Source organism: Copidosoma floridanum, unplaced genomic scaffold (assembly GCF_036245765.1).
Source record: "Copidosoma floridanum isolate Cflo_tuat_1 unplaced genomic scaffold, Cflo_Japanese_pri ptg000020l, whole genome shotgun sequence".
NCBI lineage: Eukaryota > Metazoa > Arthropoda > Insecta > Hymenoptera > Encyrtidae > Copidosoma > Copidosoma floridanum.
The window spans coordinates 31,047,581-31,063,282 of record NW_028321897.1 but is presented as its reverse complement, the minus strand read 5'-3'; the positions used below and the strand labels follow the sequence as shown (position 1 = coordinate 31,063,282).

Here is a 15,702-nt window from a genome sequence, read left to right as displayed (position 1 = left end):
AAACAAATTGACATTTTTAAATAAAAGAAATAAAAATTGACATTGTTTTAACACAACATTGTAAAAGTATTTTACTTCTATAGTAAAAATTTACTGGTTAAAACATATTTTCATCATTGTATTTTTTGTATCAATACGTACAAACCTTTTCACCATTCTGTAATTGACGAACAAATACTTTTTTAAAATTATTGCTTTTAATACTTTTAGAAACTTTCATTTTTTTCGTAGGGTTGAACTCAGACATCGATTGCTTTTCAAAAAAAAGCCTTTTCTTGCACTTTTGGCTGACAACGGTATAATAACCATCATCTTCATCATCATCATCATCGTTATGATCTTTTTTTTTAGGCGTTGATGTTGCAATTTGATCTGTTTTTCCCTAAAAAAAGGAGTAATGATAGTAAAACTTTATTTAAAATATAAATATTGTGTGATTATATTTACCCCTAGAGAGTTATTACTTCTTGATTGATCAGAGTTGTCAGCTGTTGATGGACCTAGAAATATACAACATAAATATTCATGTAATATATACTAATCATTATTCATTAGTCATCTTAATGAGTTTCAATATTTTATATGTATTTACCTGCATTATAAAAGTCACGATTTAAAATTTGTTGTTCTAGGTTTTGATTTTTTTCTTCTAGTTTTTTTACTGTTTCTTCACAAGTTTTATATTTTTCGAGCAACTGTTTATTCGATAATTGTAACTGTATATATTTCTTTTTCAACTCATCGAGATCATCAGATATTTTTTTTTCAGTTCTGATTGTTTGTGCCTCACTTGGTTTTTTGGGAGATAGTTCAGAAATCTTTGTATCCCTGCATGGAAGTGTAACATTTTCTGTTCGTCCTTGTTCACTGGTATCTGTGATTTCAGTTGGTAAATCATTTTCTGTTGAATCTATCTCCAATGGATCTACATCAATCTTTTCGGATGCAGCTCTATCATCTATAACTTCTTGTATAATTAAATCATTTGTGTTAACAAAGTTTTCTATCTTTTTTAGAAAAATGTCTTTTTGGGCTTTTTTTTCTGCTAATGCAGCTTTTTGAGTAGTCTAAAATTAGTATGGCATTGCATTATTGTATAATCAGATAAAAATATTAGAAGAAACAGAATAAAATGAAAACTGTATAGAATGATTAATACCTCTTTCAATGGCTTTGTAACCTCTTCGCTGCCATCACTCAAGATTTCATTTGAATCAACATTAATTTTTTTTGTAGGGCGACTTTCGCTTTTATACTCTACGATAGCAGAGTGATCAAGTGGTGGGAAAACTGTTCTCCTCATCAACCATTTGGCAACTTGGTCAGCATTGCCTGATGATGGCCGAAAAGACATGTTACAAGTATATCTCGAATTTATGATTAACAAGATTTACCATCTAAGACAGACATTCAAAATAATTTTAAATTAACTAGCAATAACAATTTATTACAAAGGCAAATGACTTCAAAAATATTCCCAAGGAAGATGTGGATTTTAATTGCATGAGAAACAACTTACTATCTATTTTTGTAACTTACATGCTAGATCACCAATTTGGACTCCAATAGGTTTTCCTTCAAAATCTTCACTCTCATTATCATCTTCCTCAAAATCTTCTCTATCCAGGACAGCAGTATAAATTTGTTTATTATCAAAATCTAAGTTATGACTTGGTGGATGTTCTTTAAACTCTATAATTTTCTCAATTGGAACAATTAGTAGCTTTTTGGAAAATTCAATCATTTTCACTCTTGCATGTGTAACTTTGCCGTTACTTGCCATGTTTGACGTCGATGTAACGGAGATAACGTTGACGAAACAAATTAGTAACAACTACACTATACACTTACATATTTTTAGTTGTGCAGCGAAGAACGACGGCAAGTAGCCATTACAGAAAATTTTTGGCGGTTTTTAATTACCAAAAGCCACTAATCACATTACTAAAGGCAATGAAGATCAAACTATAGAACTTGTCATCACTAAGGCCGCGGTTACATGGCGGCGGAAGTATCCAGCGGTACGTCACGGCGGAAAGAGAAAAGAGTCCCCCCACCATCATTTTAATGAGTTACGCGTTCCGCTCCCGCTGGATAAAATCTCCATCGTGCACATGAGAGCGTAACAAGCGGAGCGTAACGACGGAAGCCAATGAGAGTATAGCTTTCTAGCGGCAAACATTCGATGTTATGCATTTAATGTGAATTATTAATTCTTACGTATGATACATTATTATAGAAAAATGACTATCATAGCTATGATCATTGTCACATATCAAAAAATTTTAAGAAAAATAAAAGAAAAAAGTTATATCATTATTTAGTTGGCTTCCGTCGTTACGCTCCGCTTGTTACGCTCTCATGTGCACGATGGAGATTTTATCCAGCGGGAGCGGAACGCGTAACTCATTAAAATGATGGTGGGGGGACTCTTTTCTCTTTCCGCCGTGACGTACCGCTGGATACTTCCGCCGCCATGTAACCGCGGCCTTAGTGATGACAAGTTCTATAGTTTGATCTTCATTGCCTTTAGTAATGTGATTAGTGGCTTTTGGTAATTAAAAACCGCCAAAAATTTTCTGTAATGGCTACTTGCCGTCGTTCTTCGCTGCACAACTAAAAATATGTAAGTGTATAGTGTAGTTGTTACTAATTTGTTTCGTCAACGTTATCTCCGTTACATCGACGTCAAACATGGCAAGTAACGGCAAAGTTACACATGCAAGAGTGAAAATGATTGAATTTTCCAAAAAGCTACTAATTGTTCCAATTGAGAAAATTATAGAGTTTAAAGAACATCCACCAAGTCATAACTTAGATTTTGATAATAAACAAATTTATACTGCTGTCCTGGATAGAGAAGATTTTGAGGAAGATGATAATGAGAGTGAAGATTTTGAAGGAAAACCTATTGGAGTCCAAATTGGTGATCTAGCATGTAAGTTACAAAAATAGATAGTAAGTTGTTTCTCATGCAATTAAAATCCACATCTTCCTTGGGAATATTTTTGAAGTCATTTGCCTTTGTAATAAATTGTTATTGCTAGTTAATTTAAAATTATTTTGAATGTCTGTCTTAGATGGTAAATCTTGTTAATCATAAATTCGAGATATACTTGTAACATGTCTTTTCGGCCATCATCAGGCAATGCTGACCAAGTTGCCAAATGGTTGATGAGGAGAACAGTTTTCCCACCACTTGATCACTCTGCTATCGTAGAGTATAAAAGCGAAAGTCGCCCTACAAAAAAAATTAATGTTGATTCAAATGAAATCTTGAGTGATGGCAGCGAAGAGGTTACAAAGCCATTGAAAGAGGTATTAATCATTCTATACAGTTTTCATTTTATTCTGTTTCTTCTAATATTTTTATCTGATTATACAATAATGCAATGCCATACTAATTTTAGACTACTCAAAAAGCTGCATTAGCAGAAAAAAAAGCCCAAAAAGACATTTTTCTAAAAAAGATAGAAAACTTTGTTAACACAAATGATTTAATTATACAAGAAGTTATAGATGATAGAGCTGCATCCGAAAAGATTGATGTAGATCCATTGGAGATAGATTCAACAGAAAATGATTTACCAACTGAAATCACAGATACCAGTGAACAAGGACGAACAGAAAATGTTACACTTCCATGCAGGGATACAAAGATTTCTGAACTATCTCCCAAAAAACCAAGTGAGGCACAAACAATCAGAACTGAAAAAAAAATATCTGATGATCTCGATGAGTTGAAAAAGAAATATATACAGTTACAATTATCGAATAAACAGTTGCTCGAAAAATATAAAACTTGTGAAGAAACAGTAAAAAAACTAGAAGAAAAAAATCAAAACCTAGAACAACAAATTTTAAATCGTGACTTTTATAATGCAGGTAAATACATATAAAATATTGAAACTCATTAAGATGACTAATGAATAATGATTAGTATATATTACATGAATATTTATGTTGTATATTTCTAGGTCCATCAACAGCTGACAACTCTGATCAATCAAGAAGTAATAACTCTCTAGGGGTAAATATAATCACACAATATTTATATTTTAAATAAAGTTTTACTATCATTACTCCTTTTTTTAGGGAAAAACAGATCAAATTGCAACATCAACGCCTAAAAAAAAAGATCATAACGATGATGATGATGATGAAGATGATGGTTATTATACCGTTGTCAGCCAAAAGTGCAAGAAAAGGCTTTTTTTTGAAAAGCAATCGATGTCTGAGTTCAACCCTACGAAAAAAATGAAAGTTTCTAAAAGTATTAAAAGCAATAATTTTAAAAAAGTATTTGTTCGTCAATTACAGAATGGTGAAAAGGTTTGTACGTATTGATACAAAAAATACAATGATGAAAATATGTTTTAACCAGTAAATTTTTACTATAGAAGTAAAATACTTTTACAATGTTGTGTTAAAACAATGTCAATTTTTATTTCTTTTATTTAAAAATGTCAATTTGTTTTTGAATTTTGAAATCAAGAGAAATTTTTACACGTATATTAATTTTTGTATGGTCAAAAACTTAACGTAAAAATTTTTTGTCTTATTTTATAGTATAGTTGAATAATACATCGACATTTCATAAGTATGCTTGATATTGCACGTTAACATGATTTCATTGGGAGATGATATTTACATTAGATTATCGCAATGGGAAGAGGCTATTAAGCAAAAGGAACACAGCATGTTTATAAAAACGATAGCTCGTAGCTTGTATACTAGAATACAGCTATCAGAGCGATCTATATCGGGAGATCCATCTAATAAAACTCCAAATGGAGTACACTCACGACAGCAAATCACTCCAATAAAACATAAAGCGATAAGGAGTAAGTTATTTTATAAATGTGAAATTGCCCATACACATTAATGAGTGATGAATTATTTGCAGGAAGTTTAATATGGTATATAATAAAGATACAAAAACTGGATAAAGATTCTACTGAATTTGCAAAGAAAGTTGCTTCTATGAATCACTATTTAACCCAAGAAATCAATGCAGTAATAACTAACAAAAAAAAAGAAATCAATGCAGTAATAACTAACAAAAAAAAAGGTAAGCCAGATTGTAAATATTCAACCAAACATAGACTCGTGTTCATTTCAATAATTAAACAATTAAATTATTAGGAAAAACTCTTGCTAACCGTCAGGTTACAAACAAGAAGTTTTCAAAGGAAAATCAGGAAGAACAACAAACAGTTGATTCAGAAGAACAAGTATCTGAAGATGATATTGAGACTTTATTGGAAGAATTAGAAGGATAGTTTTATTTAGTCTGTAAGTTCGTTCTATTTACTATTGATTAATAGTTAATATAATAAAAATTTATAACGCAATTGAATGCGACATTTTTGGTATATTAACTTAATAGTTTGAAACTATTAAGTATAGTTCAGAAAATTAAAAAGTTTATACAGCAAATATATAGTAAGTATCGAAATGATATTGATAGTTTCATATGTTAAAAACTTAATCATAAGATGATATTGGAATGTTTGATAAACATTTTTTAGCAATCATCACTACAATGTAAGTAGTTTATTGTACTAAGACTTGTCAGTTAAAAACTGAAAATGAAGCGTAAGAGTAATATTTCAATAATTATTTTGATAGTCCGATAATTTATAGTACTATTCCCTAAGAGATTATAAACATAATTGAAGAAGTATATCTTGATGTTCATCAGTTACTCAATACTTTGGAAAATTTGTAAGAATTTACTGTAAGAACAACCACTAATAAATTTATATTTTTTTAATGCACAAATAATGATTATTTTGTTCTTTGGTTTTTGGTTTTACACCTACCTATGAAAATAGAATGAAAGTAAGTACATCTTATTCTTACACCCAGTTATAGCTATAATATGAGTAGTTACAGCTATACGTACAGCTATAAGAATAGCTATACATAATAGCTATATTTACAACTATATCTAACAGCTATTTTATGGGTTGTACAGTACTTGCGTGTATAGCTATAATTATATTTATAATTATACCTGTACATAAACGTTTACGTACACCTTATTCATACACTCGATTATAGCTATAATATAGGTAGTTATAGCTTTATGTACAGCTGTAAGAACAGCTGTTTTTAATAGCTATATTTCCAGCTATATATTTTATCCCGGGATGTTTGATCTTTGTACAGCAGTTACCAGTAAACTCGCAAATAATTTCCTTTTTTTTCAGATGCACGCTGGTCCCTGCTTTAAACGTCTTTTAAATCAGCATGGGAAGTTCTGAATGAATGCGAATAAATTATTAGAAGTTGTATCAACGATAGTTACCGACATTACAAGTAAAAAAGCTACAGCCTGTTTAGAAAATTGGGGGTTGAATGAAAAAGGCTTTTGCCAGTCTGGAATTTGGAAGTTTAATGTAAGTTAGAAAATACAAACCTTCGACCTATTTATTCGGTCTACTTGGAGTTTTACAGTTTACTGTTCAGTGGTTAAAAAAATGAGTCTTCTGCCTATCTCGGCTTCAAGAGTTCAGGATTTACTTGTTTTGGTTAAAAAATACAAGGCCTATCCGGGTAGACAAGATTGTAGTTCATTTAGAAAAAAAAAAAAAAAACAAGTCTCCAGGCTGTCTTGGGTTGAGGAGATCAGGGCTTGTTACATTAAACTCTACAAGCTTCTAACATGTCAAGGTTTCAGAGTTGGGTATTCATCAATAAAACAATTCAGCCCTCAGACCTACCAGGCCTTCAGGAATTGCGAATTCAGAGGTTAATAAATACAGGCGTCTATCATTTCTGGGGCTTGGGAGTTTGAAATAAATTTATCAAAAATGTCAGCACTTCTGCCTTTGTGTAGCAGAGATATTTGATATTTATAGATTAAAAAATTCTTCCAGTCTGTATGACGTTAAGAAAATTTCAATTTAAAAAGTATCTAGGCTCTAGTTGCTTAGGGTTAATCAATTAAGAAATACAAAATTCCAATATGTCTAGGGCTTGGAAGTTTAAGGTAAAGTGGATAAAAAACACAGGCCTTCTGCCTAGTTGGGGCTCATGAGCTTTAAATTTATTCGTTAGTAAATACAGACGTCCGGCCTGTTTGAAGTTAAGAAGTATGAAATTGATCATTTAAAATTATAAGCTTTTGACCTGTCTGCAGTGTAGGTGCTCGAGATTTATAGATTAAAAAATTAATTGTAGTGAATTATCTGGGGTATAGAATTTAAGAAGTTATCGAATTGAACTTTACAAGATTTTGGCCTGTCTGGAAACTCGAAGTTTGGAATTTGATGGTTAAAAGGTTACATGCTTCTGATTTGTTTAGGCTTTAGGGATTTGGTTGCACAACTTAAAAAATGAAGGCTTGCAGCCTGTCTGGGCTTTACGGATTCGTTCATCGCATAGTTAGCGGGCGAAGAGGTAAGAGAGGTTAGAGGAGTGCAAGTATATGCACCAACACTGGAAATTATTTTTCTTATACGGATGTACTTACATACACGCTGTTACGCATACTTGACCCCTTTTTTCTTGTATAATTAAAAAAAACAACTTATTGATCATTTTCTATTAATTATCAAATTATTTTATGTAATTATTAATTTATAAAATTAAACATATAAGAAAGGGTACAGTTTAACAATCTCCAATTTTTTTGCAGTATTTTTTATGCTTTTTGAATATACGTTTGATGTTGGAATAATATATGTGTCAATTTTGCTGTAATTCGCTCGGCTAAGGAATGATGCCTTTAGCGAGCCTCGAATTACTTGTGCAAATCTTTTATATTAATTTGTTAGTCGAGTTGGGAATCGACTATTAGTAGCAAAAAAAATTGAAATTAACATGACTTACATCACACTTGTAATCAATAAGAAAATCGTGATTTATTCATCAATATATATACATATAATTTCATAAGAAATATGTCGCTGAGCGCGAGGAAAGAACCACGACGCGAGCATAATTCTCATTCGAAGTAAACAAAGCTTAAAAACTGAATCTAAAACAATTAAACTACTACTATTGGAGTTTCGCTTGAATCAAGACAACGAGTCGATAGGAGCCACCACCTTGTTCGTTTGATTCAAGACGAAGATTTGATGAAACACGACTTCAAGACGAGAAGTCGATATAAAACATGACCTCGCCGATTTAATTATAATCCAAAAAATAACTACTTATGCTGTAATACTGATGCCTGGACTGAGGCTGGCGAACTCGGGCTGAGCGAGAGAGTGGCTGCGTTAAGCACTTGAGCCGACAAGGGCAAAAAAGAACAACCTTGCCATGCTTCCTTTGGCGAACTCGAGCAAAGCAAGAAGTTACGTACTGGTTGGCTTCTAACCAGGGAATCGGCCGAGGCGCTCGCTCGGAATGAGCTGAAGCCGTCTCGGTTAAAGAGAGAGATAGTGAGAGAGCCAAGAGTAGGGCTAACACAGACACCAAGCTGGATCTCAAACGTTCTCAATATTATGAGATTTACAGATGCGGTATTGTGCACCTGTGTAAGCCCCCTCCAGGCCCCTATGACTTGAAGTACCCACTCGCTGAGCTACATGTGTCGCACGCCTCTGTCCAGGTCAAACTAATTCGAAAAATATGTGAAAAAATCTATGTGTGATGAACGTCCTAAAGAGAAATTCAGTGGCATGTAATACTACCTACCCTATGAGAATGTTTGGTCCGAAGCTTTGCCACCTGCAGCGCGGCTGCAGAAGAGCTATTATGGGGTGCGTTCCGTGAGGTCTGACCTGTTGCACCATGGCAACACCGCCATCTCAGGTGTCCGTCAGAATACACGAGACAGTCACAAAACGGTCAATTGACGTACGAAACGATCCCTGACTACCGTTGCTGCGTTCCACAACCCAAAACAACAACAATCAGCTGATTCTAAAGTAGTGCAGAAAAAGGGTAAGTTAAAGTTTATCTATTATTTTAAAAAAAAATCAAGCTGTTTTGAAAGACAAGAGTATCAAACACCATGAGTACCTATCAGAAAAAATTAAGTTGAATGATAGTGGAACAAAGCAAAATACTACTCTTTTATTAAGCCCTGGTGATGCCGAAAGAGCAGAAAATGGTTAGAATCCATATTTTACTGATTACTTGACAATCTATATTAATAAGAATTGTTGATTACTTAACGATTTTTTAAAATAGATCCTCTCTTCCGCAATCAATTGTTGTCAAAAGTAAGAAACTTTCGACAAACCATGATGAGTTCATCGTGCAGTGAAAGCTTATTTCCTCTTGAATTATATGATCAGGGTACTTGAAAAAGATATACTTTGTCAGTGTCAGCAGAAACTTTACAGAAAGCTAAAGAAGGTATTAATTTAAAACATAGTAATGTTGGACTCAGAATTATCTAATTGGATATAGAAGAGTAAATTCTCATTTTTATTTGGATGTAAGATTTGCTATAACTTTATTGCAAGAATATAAAACTTCTTTGGAGAAAATTACACGACTGGTGCAATTAGAGAATAAGAATTCAGATCCTACTGACAACCCTGCTAGAACTGCAACTTTCAAATTGATTCTTACTGATCAAGAAAATAAGAAGTCTTATACCCTCTATGTTGATAAAGAAACATGCAAGCGAGAAAAAGGTCAACAAGCACTAGGAATAAATCCATGTCAATTCATATAATGTTATTATATATGTTTTTTATTGTAGATATTAAATTTGCTACAGCATTACTTAACAGCCACAATAAAGCTCTAAAAGAATAAAAGGCTAATACTTTATCAACAAGTGTTTCTTCAAAACTTACAAGTCTCGAGACAGATGATGCATCTGACAATTTATTTGTTGACAATGATAAACTTGAGGAGAATAGCCTCTCAGACATGAATAAATCAGGTGTGTTATGATTAAATTAATATGTGTTTCTTATTTTTCCATGTACAATAGATTAAAACAAAACCTACCACGTATAATTCTGATACTTTATTAACTGCATACCTGTAATCAAATTTATTAATATTTTAATCACCAACATATATTATTAAAATTTTTAGTTGTAAGTCGTCATTGTTGGAATGATGCAGAAACTAAGTTGCTGCTGACTTTGTTCGAGGAGTACTGTTCCATAGGAAAGGGGACATAAGCCGCAACAGTTTACCTAGGAATAGTTCCAGTAAAATAAGATACAGATTATATTTGTCAGTTATCTAATCTTTAAATATTTAATTGTGTTTAAGTTCTATATGTTGGACCGTGCGTGACATGTTAATAAATAATGACTTATTTATTTAAGGGAAAAATCTGACAAAAAACCCTATTTTATTCACAACAAAATCTTACGTGTGATATAGTAATTCTTTCTATTTACAATTGAATTACTCTTTTCTTAAGTAAAGAAAAACAATGAAGTTGAACACAATTGACCTTAAAAAAAAAGGAGAACGTAAACATAATATTAATACATTAAATCAAGCAAATGAAAGGATGATCGATCATCGATTTTTATTAATTTCACCTTATACGTATACGAGAAAATGTTGATTGACACTCACATGGACTGTTATCCGATACATGACTGCTATTGACCCATTTGGGTAATTTGTGTGTTTGTTGGTTTTTTAAACTATGTGCATTGTCACTCCAAATCACAGTTGCAGTTCGACCACGTTGGGCAATGACATGAAAGAAACAATGATTTGATTCCTGAGAAAGCAGGCTTGTGGCCTCAAAATTATCTTCAACAAGAGTAGACGCTATTAGTGAAATTTATCGCAAGTCATTTTTTCTCAGACGAGCCCATACTCGCAACCATAGTGACGCACTTCAAAGTAAAGAAAAAAAAAGACGCGTTCACACACATACACGCATCCACCCAACCATAGCCGACCATTACCAATACTATCCTATCACCATATATTGACACGTCACTTACCGAGAAATTATTTAATACCCGCTGCTTTAATCCTTTGTCAACTATCTGATTCCCCATCACTTGTTCCCTTATAATTTACTTGAACCCAGCAACCTTCCTCGCCCATCACACTCACACAACCGTGCCTATGACGCTCTATTTTTTTGAGTCGATTGTGTTCAATGTCATTGTTTTTCTTTTCTTAAGAAAAGAATAATTCAATTGTAAATAGAAAGAACTACTATATCACATGTTACATTTTGTTCTGAATAAAAAAAGGATTTTTGTCTAATTTTTCCCTTAAATAAATTAGTCATTATTCATTTGCATGTCACGCATGGTCCAACATACAGAACTTAAACACAACTAAACATTTCAAGATTAGATAACTGACAAATACAATATGTATCTAATTTTACTGTAACTATTCCTAGGTAAGCTGTTACGGCTCACTGGGAATTGCTACGTGAGAAACATTATGCTGCCTCCTGTGAGGTCGTGGTCCAATTCAGCTCTACGCCTCTTCGCAAAGATTTATGTAACTTTCATCGAAATTTACTGCCAAACGATCACCATCACTTCATCCAGGCAACAACGTCGCTCCTGATGCCATCAATAGTGTCCAAAACTAAAAAGATAAGTCTCATAAGAATCAGCTCCATGTCTGATCTCTCTTTAGCCAAGGCTGTTATTATGGTTTCACATTTCATCACGTTGGTTTAGAATTCTTTAATTGTATCCAAAATACGAAGCTTCTGCCAAATACAATTATAATCATTCACAATGTCGTGCTAGTCGCAAAACTTGTTTAGTTACGGTCAGTAACTCGATTTAAAAATGGACGAGAAGGTACAGAATGAATTGTTGCTCAAATTACAAATATTTCAACGAAAACTTGAAGAGTTCGAAACTTTACTTGATAAATCGAACGTGGATTATTTTCAAGTTGAATTGAGTTTTGCAAATTTGACTACTCAAAATATGGCGTTCCAAGAATTGCTAGATTCAAGGTCGATCGACATTAAAAAAATAATTTATGTAAAGGCGTAGCCGGCAACCGATGATAGATACTTTTTTGCCGTGACGAGAGTGAGCAGGTTAAAATCAACATTGAATCAAAATACTTTGGTAAATGCGAGCATCTTAGGTAATAGCACGTTTGTAGAAAGACAACGTCAATTAAAATTACCTGTAGCAGAACTCCCACAGTTCGATGGTGTTCAGGATAATTGGTTATCTCTTAAAAATTCCTTTATCTAATCAATTAGTAATAGAAACGATATAGATGACTTGATAAAATTTACATATTTAAGAAATTCGGTAAAGGGCAAAGCGCATACTAAAATTGTGTTGAATGACATCAGTGCTGAAAATTATGGCAAGGCATGGAAAACGCTAACTAACTCATACGAATGAAAAAGAATTCTAGTTTCTAAACATCTCAATGCTGTTTTGGATATAACCCCTATGAAAACCAGCTCCTCGAGGGAACTGACAAAACTTATAGATGAAGCAAGGCAACATTTAAATATCTTAAAGGCTTTACAGGTTGAGGTCTTCGATCGCATCTCTGTTCGTTTGTTGGAGCGATCGCTACACCCCACAACACGAAAGAAGTGGGAGGAAACCCTATCACTAGATGAATTGCCTTTCATCGATCAATTTTATGCTCTTAGAGAAAACCAGCTCAAGGCGAAATGACATGGAAGAGTCAGGTACTATAGTTGCATGACAAGCGATAAACGATTTTGGCGCATTTTCCAGATCTAACTCACAACTGATGATGAGCGCTCTAGTCAAGGTTAAATGCAATAATGGCCGGTTCACCGAAGCTCGTGCATTGTTAGATACGTGCTCAACAGCGCATTTTATTTCAGAAAACCTAGTACATCGACTTGAAGTTCCTATGAAGAGTCGCAACAAAATAATCAACGCGATCGAGGGAGTAAAAGTGGAATCGCTGGGGAACGTTGATATCGTGATTCAGTCTAGGTTAAATGATTATAATAAAACTTTAAATTGTCTAGTTGTCAAGGTCATAGCCACCAAGGTACCAAGTAAAATCTTTTCGAGTACCAAAATTGACATTCCATCTAAAATCCGATTGGTTGACCCAGCGTTCCATTCCCCACGGCCTATCGATCTCTTGATAGCGTCCAGAACGACATTATCTTTCTTCTCAATTGGCCAAATAAACTTGACAAGGGACGATTTTGACTTATATCTACAAAAAACGGTTTTAAGCTGGGTTGTTGCGGGAGGAATAAGTCGCACTCCACAGGATACCCATATGTGTAATTTATTATAATTGAATGCACAATTATCAAAATTCTGGGAAATTGAAGAAATAGGAACAGCGTCACTCAGGTCTCAAGAAAAGATCGATTGCGAAAGGCATTATCAGCTGAATACAAAACTCAATACTGAGGGACGCTACGTACTTTGATTACCCTTAAAGAGCTCAGAGTTGAGTTAGGTAATTCGAAATCAAAGGAATTTTCACGATTTAAGAACTTGGAAAGGAAATTATAGGGCAACCCCAGCTATTGCGTCAAGTACAAGGCGGTTATGGGCGAATATCTCGAATGACAACACATGTTTATGGTGATAGGAAATCCCTCTGACGGTTTTTTTATGCCACATCATGCCGTGATAAAGCCTGATAGTACAACCACGAAAACACAAGTAGTCTTTGACGCTTCCAGTAAATCAGATAAAGGCATATCGTTGAACAGCCAACTGATGATAGGCCCCACGATCCAGCCGAAGCTGTTTGAGATACTATTGTGATGTAGGACTCATTTATTTGTCATGACTGCAGACATAAAACGCATGTATAGGCAGATTTTGGTTCATCCAGAAGACCGAAAATTTCAGCGAATTTTTTAGTATTATAACAATCATATTCAGACGTTCGAATCAAACACGGTCACGTTAAGTGTAGCGTCCGCATCCTTTATGGCTATTCGGACTCTGCATCGACTCGCTGACGATGAGAAAATGGACTTCCCTCTAGCGCATCGAATGCTTAAGGAAGACTTTTACGTAGACGATTTGATTACAGGTGCAGACTCTCTAAGCGAAGTACTAAAGGCGTCAGAAGAGTTGATTCAAGTACGAAAAAGGGGAGATTCGAACTTCAACAGTGGAATTCCAACCATGCGCACGGGTTGGACGACTCGGAGAAACAAATACATCCTATCGACGAGGAAGTGGAACTTAAGGTCGTTCAAAAAACGTTAGGCATTGCGTGGAGTTCCGTGACTGATCACTTTATCTTTCCAGTTGAGGCAATTGACGTACACGGGAAGATCACTGAGAGAGCTATTTTATCTAAAATAGCTAAAATTTTTTATCCTCTTGGTTTGATGGGACCAGTCATATTAAATGCAAAAATAATCATGCAAGACTGTTCGAAACTCAAGTGAGAGTGGAATAAGTCAGTTCCTTAAAGTCTACTCACAAAATGGAATTCTTTTGCTAGTCAATTGCCTCAGCTACAAACAATATCAATATCACGATTATTATTCATTCCACATCATATAGATGCAGAAATTCACGGATTTTGTGACGCTAGTCAGTTAGCATATGGAGCCGCGATTTATATCCGGTCAACAGATCAAGAGAATCGAGCCTGGGTACGACTGGCCTGCTCTAAATCCCAAGTGGCACCAATTAAAACTGTTTCTCTCGCTAGATTGGAATTATGCGGAGCACTAACTCTGGTTAAATTGTTCAATGAATGCAAAAACTCGTTGAAAGTAAAATCTAAGCGAATAATTTTCTGGTGTGATTCGGAAATAATATGACAATGGATTAAACGATCACTGAGCGAATTAGAAGTCTTTGTAGGTAATAGAGTATCCAAAATTCAAGGTTTGTGCGAGGTGGAGTGGCGTCACTTACCCGGTAAACTCAATGTCACCGATCGATTATCCCGAAGTCAAGAACCTTCTCATTTTATTCTAAGGACTGATTGGTTCTATGGACCAACATGGTTGCAGCAAAAAGAAGCCCATTGGCCAAGGCACCTAACAATATTATTATGTCCTTACCAGGTTTGAAAACCGTAACTTGTTTACTCACTTGGGAAGAGTCTATCGCCCATACATCATTATCGTAATCCCGGTTTATAAACGCCATTGCTTGGTGTATTCGATGGAAGCATCCGCAACATCTAAGCACATTAACGTTTCAGAAAAATTTAATGCCGAGAAAAAATTACTATGGTGGATTCAAGGAGAATATTTTCAAGGGGATATTGATCGTCTCGTTAGAAGGTTTTACCGTAAAACATTTTAAATTGCGAAAATTAAGTCCATTTATAGATGAATTCAGATTATTGAGAGTAGGAGGCAGGTTACGTCAAACTCAGTTAACATATGAGGTAAAGCATCCTGTGACTTTGCCATCCAACAGTCACATTACCGAATTAATAATAAGAGAAATTCACGAAACTTTATTGCATGCTGGAGTGCAAGAAACTTTGTATTTAATACAACAGCGTTTCTGGTTGATGGATGGTAATGGACAGGTGCGAAAGATTATTCAACGATGCACAAAATGAGTCAGATATCGTCCAGAGTGCTTTCGAGCAAAAATGAGCGACCTGCCTTAGAAGCGAGTCGAACAGTCATCCGTCTTTGATTATGTGGGGGTAGATTATTTCGGATCTTTAAATATGAAGCAAAGGCAATACCGGAATAGCGTAATTTTAAAGGTGTATGGTTGTCTGTTTATCTGCATGCCCACGAAGGCAGTGCATTTAGAGCCAGTCACAGACCTAACCACCGAGGGTTTTCTAGGGGCTCTACGAAGATTCATTGGGTAT

General features: G+C 34.4%; 2 protein-coding genes across 2 annotated transcripts; one reads left to right on the top strand and one right to left on the bottom strand.

Annotated features, from left to right (window-relative positions):
- Positions 1-347: 347 nt before the first annotated feature.
- Positions 348-1,852, bottom strand: LOC149374439 (uncharacterized). Its single transcript, XM_089593721.1, has 4 exons — positions 1,540-1,852; positions 1,160-1,332; positions 791-1,067; positions 348-382 (listed from the first exon to the last, which is right to left on the bottom strand). The coding sequence occupies exons 1-4, from the start codon at positions 1,781-1,783 to the stop codon at positions 348-350; spliced, it is 729 nt and encodes a 242-aa protein (XP_089449847.1). The 5' UTR covers positions 1,784-1,852.
- A 773-nt stretch (positions 1,853-2,625) lies between these two features.
- On the top strand, positions 2,626-4,130 carry LOC149374438 (uncharacterized). The gene is made up of 4 exons (XM_089593720.1): positions 2,626-2,938; positions 3,146-3,318; positions 3,411-3,687; positions 4,096-4,130. The coding sequence occupies exons 1-4, from the start codon at positions 2,695-2,697 to the stop codon at positions 4,128-4,130; spliced, it is 729 nt and encodes a 242-aa protein (XP_089449846.1). The 5' UTR covers positions 2,626-2,694.
- Positions 4,131-15,702: the final 11,572 nt, after the last annotated feature.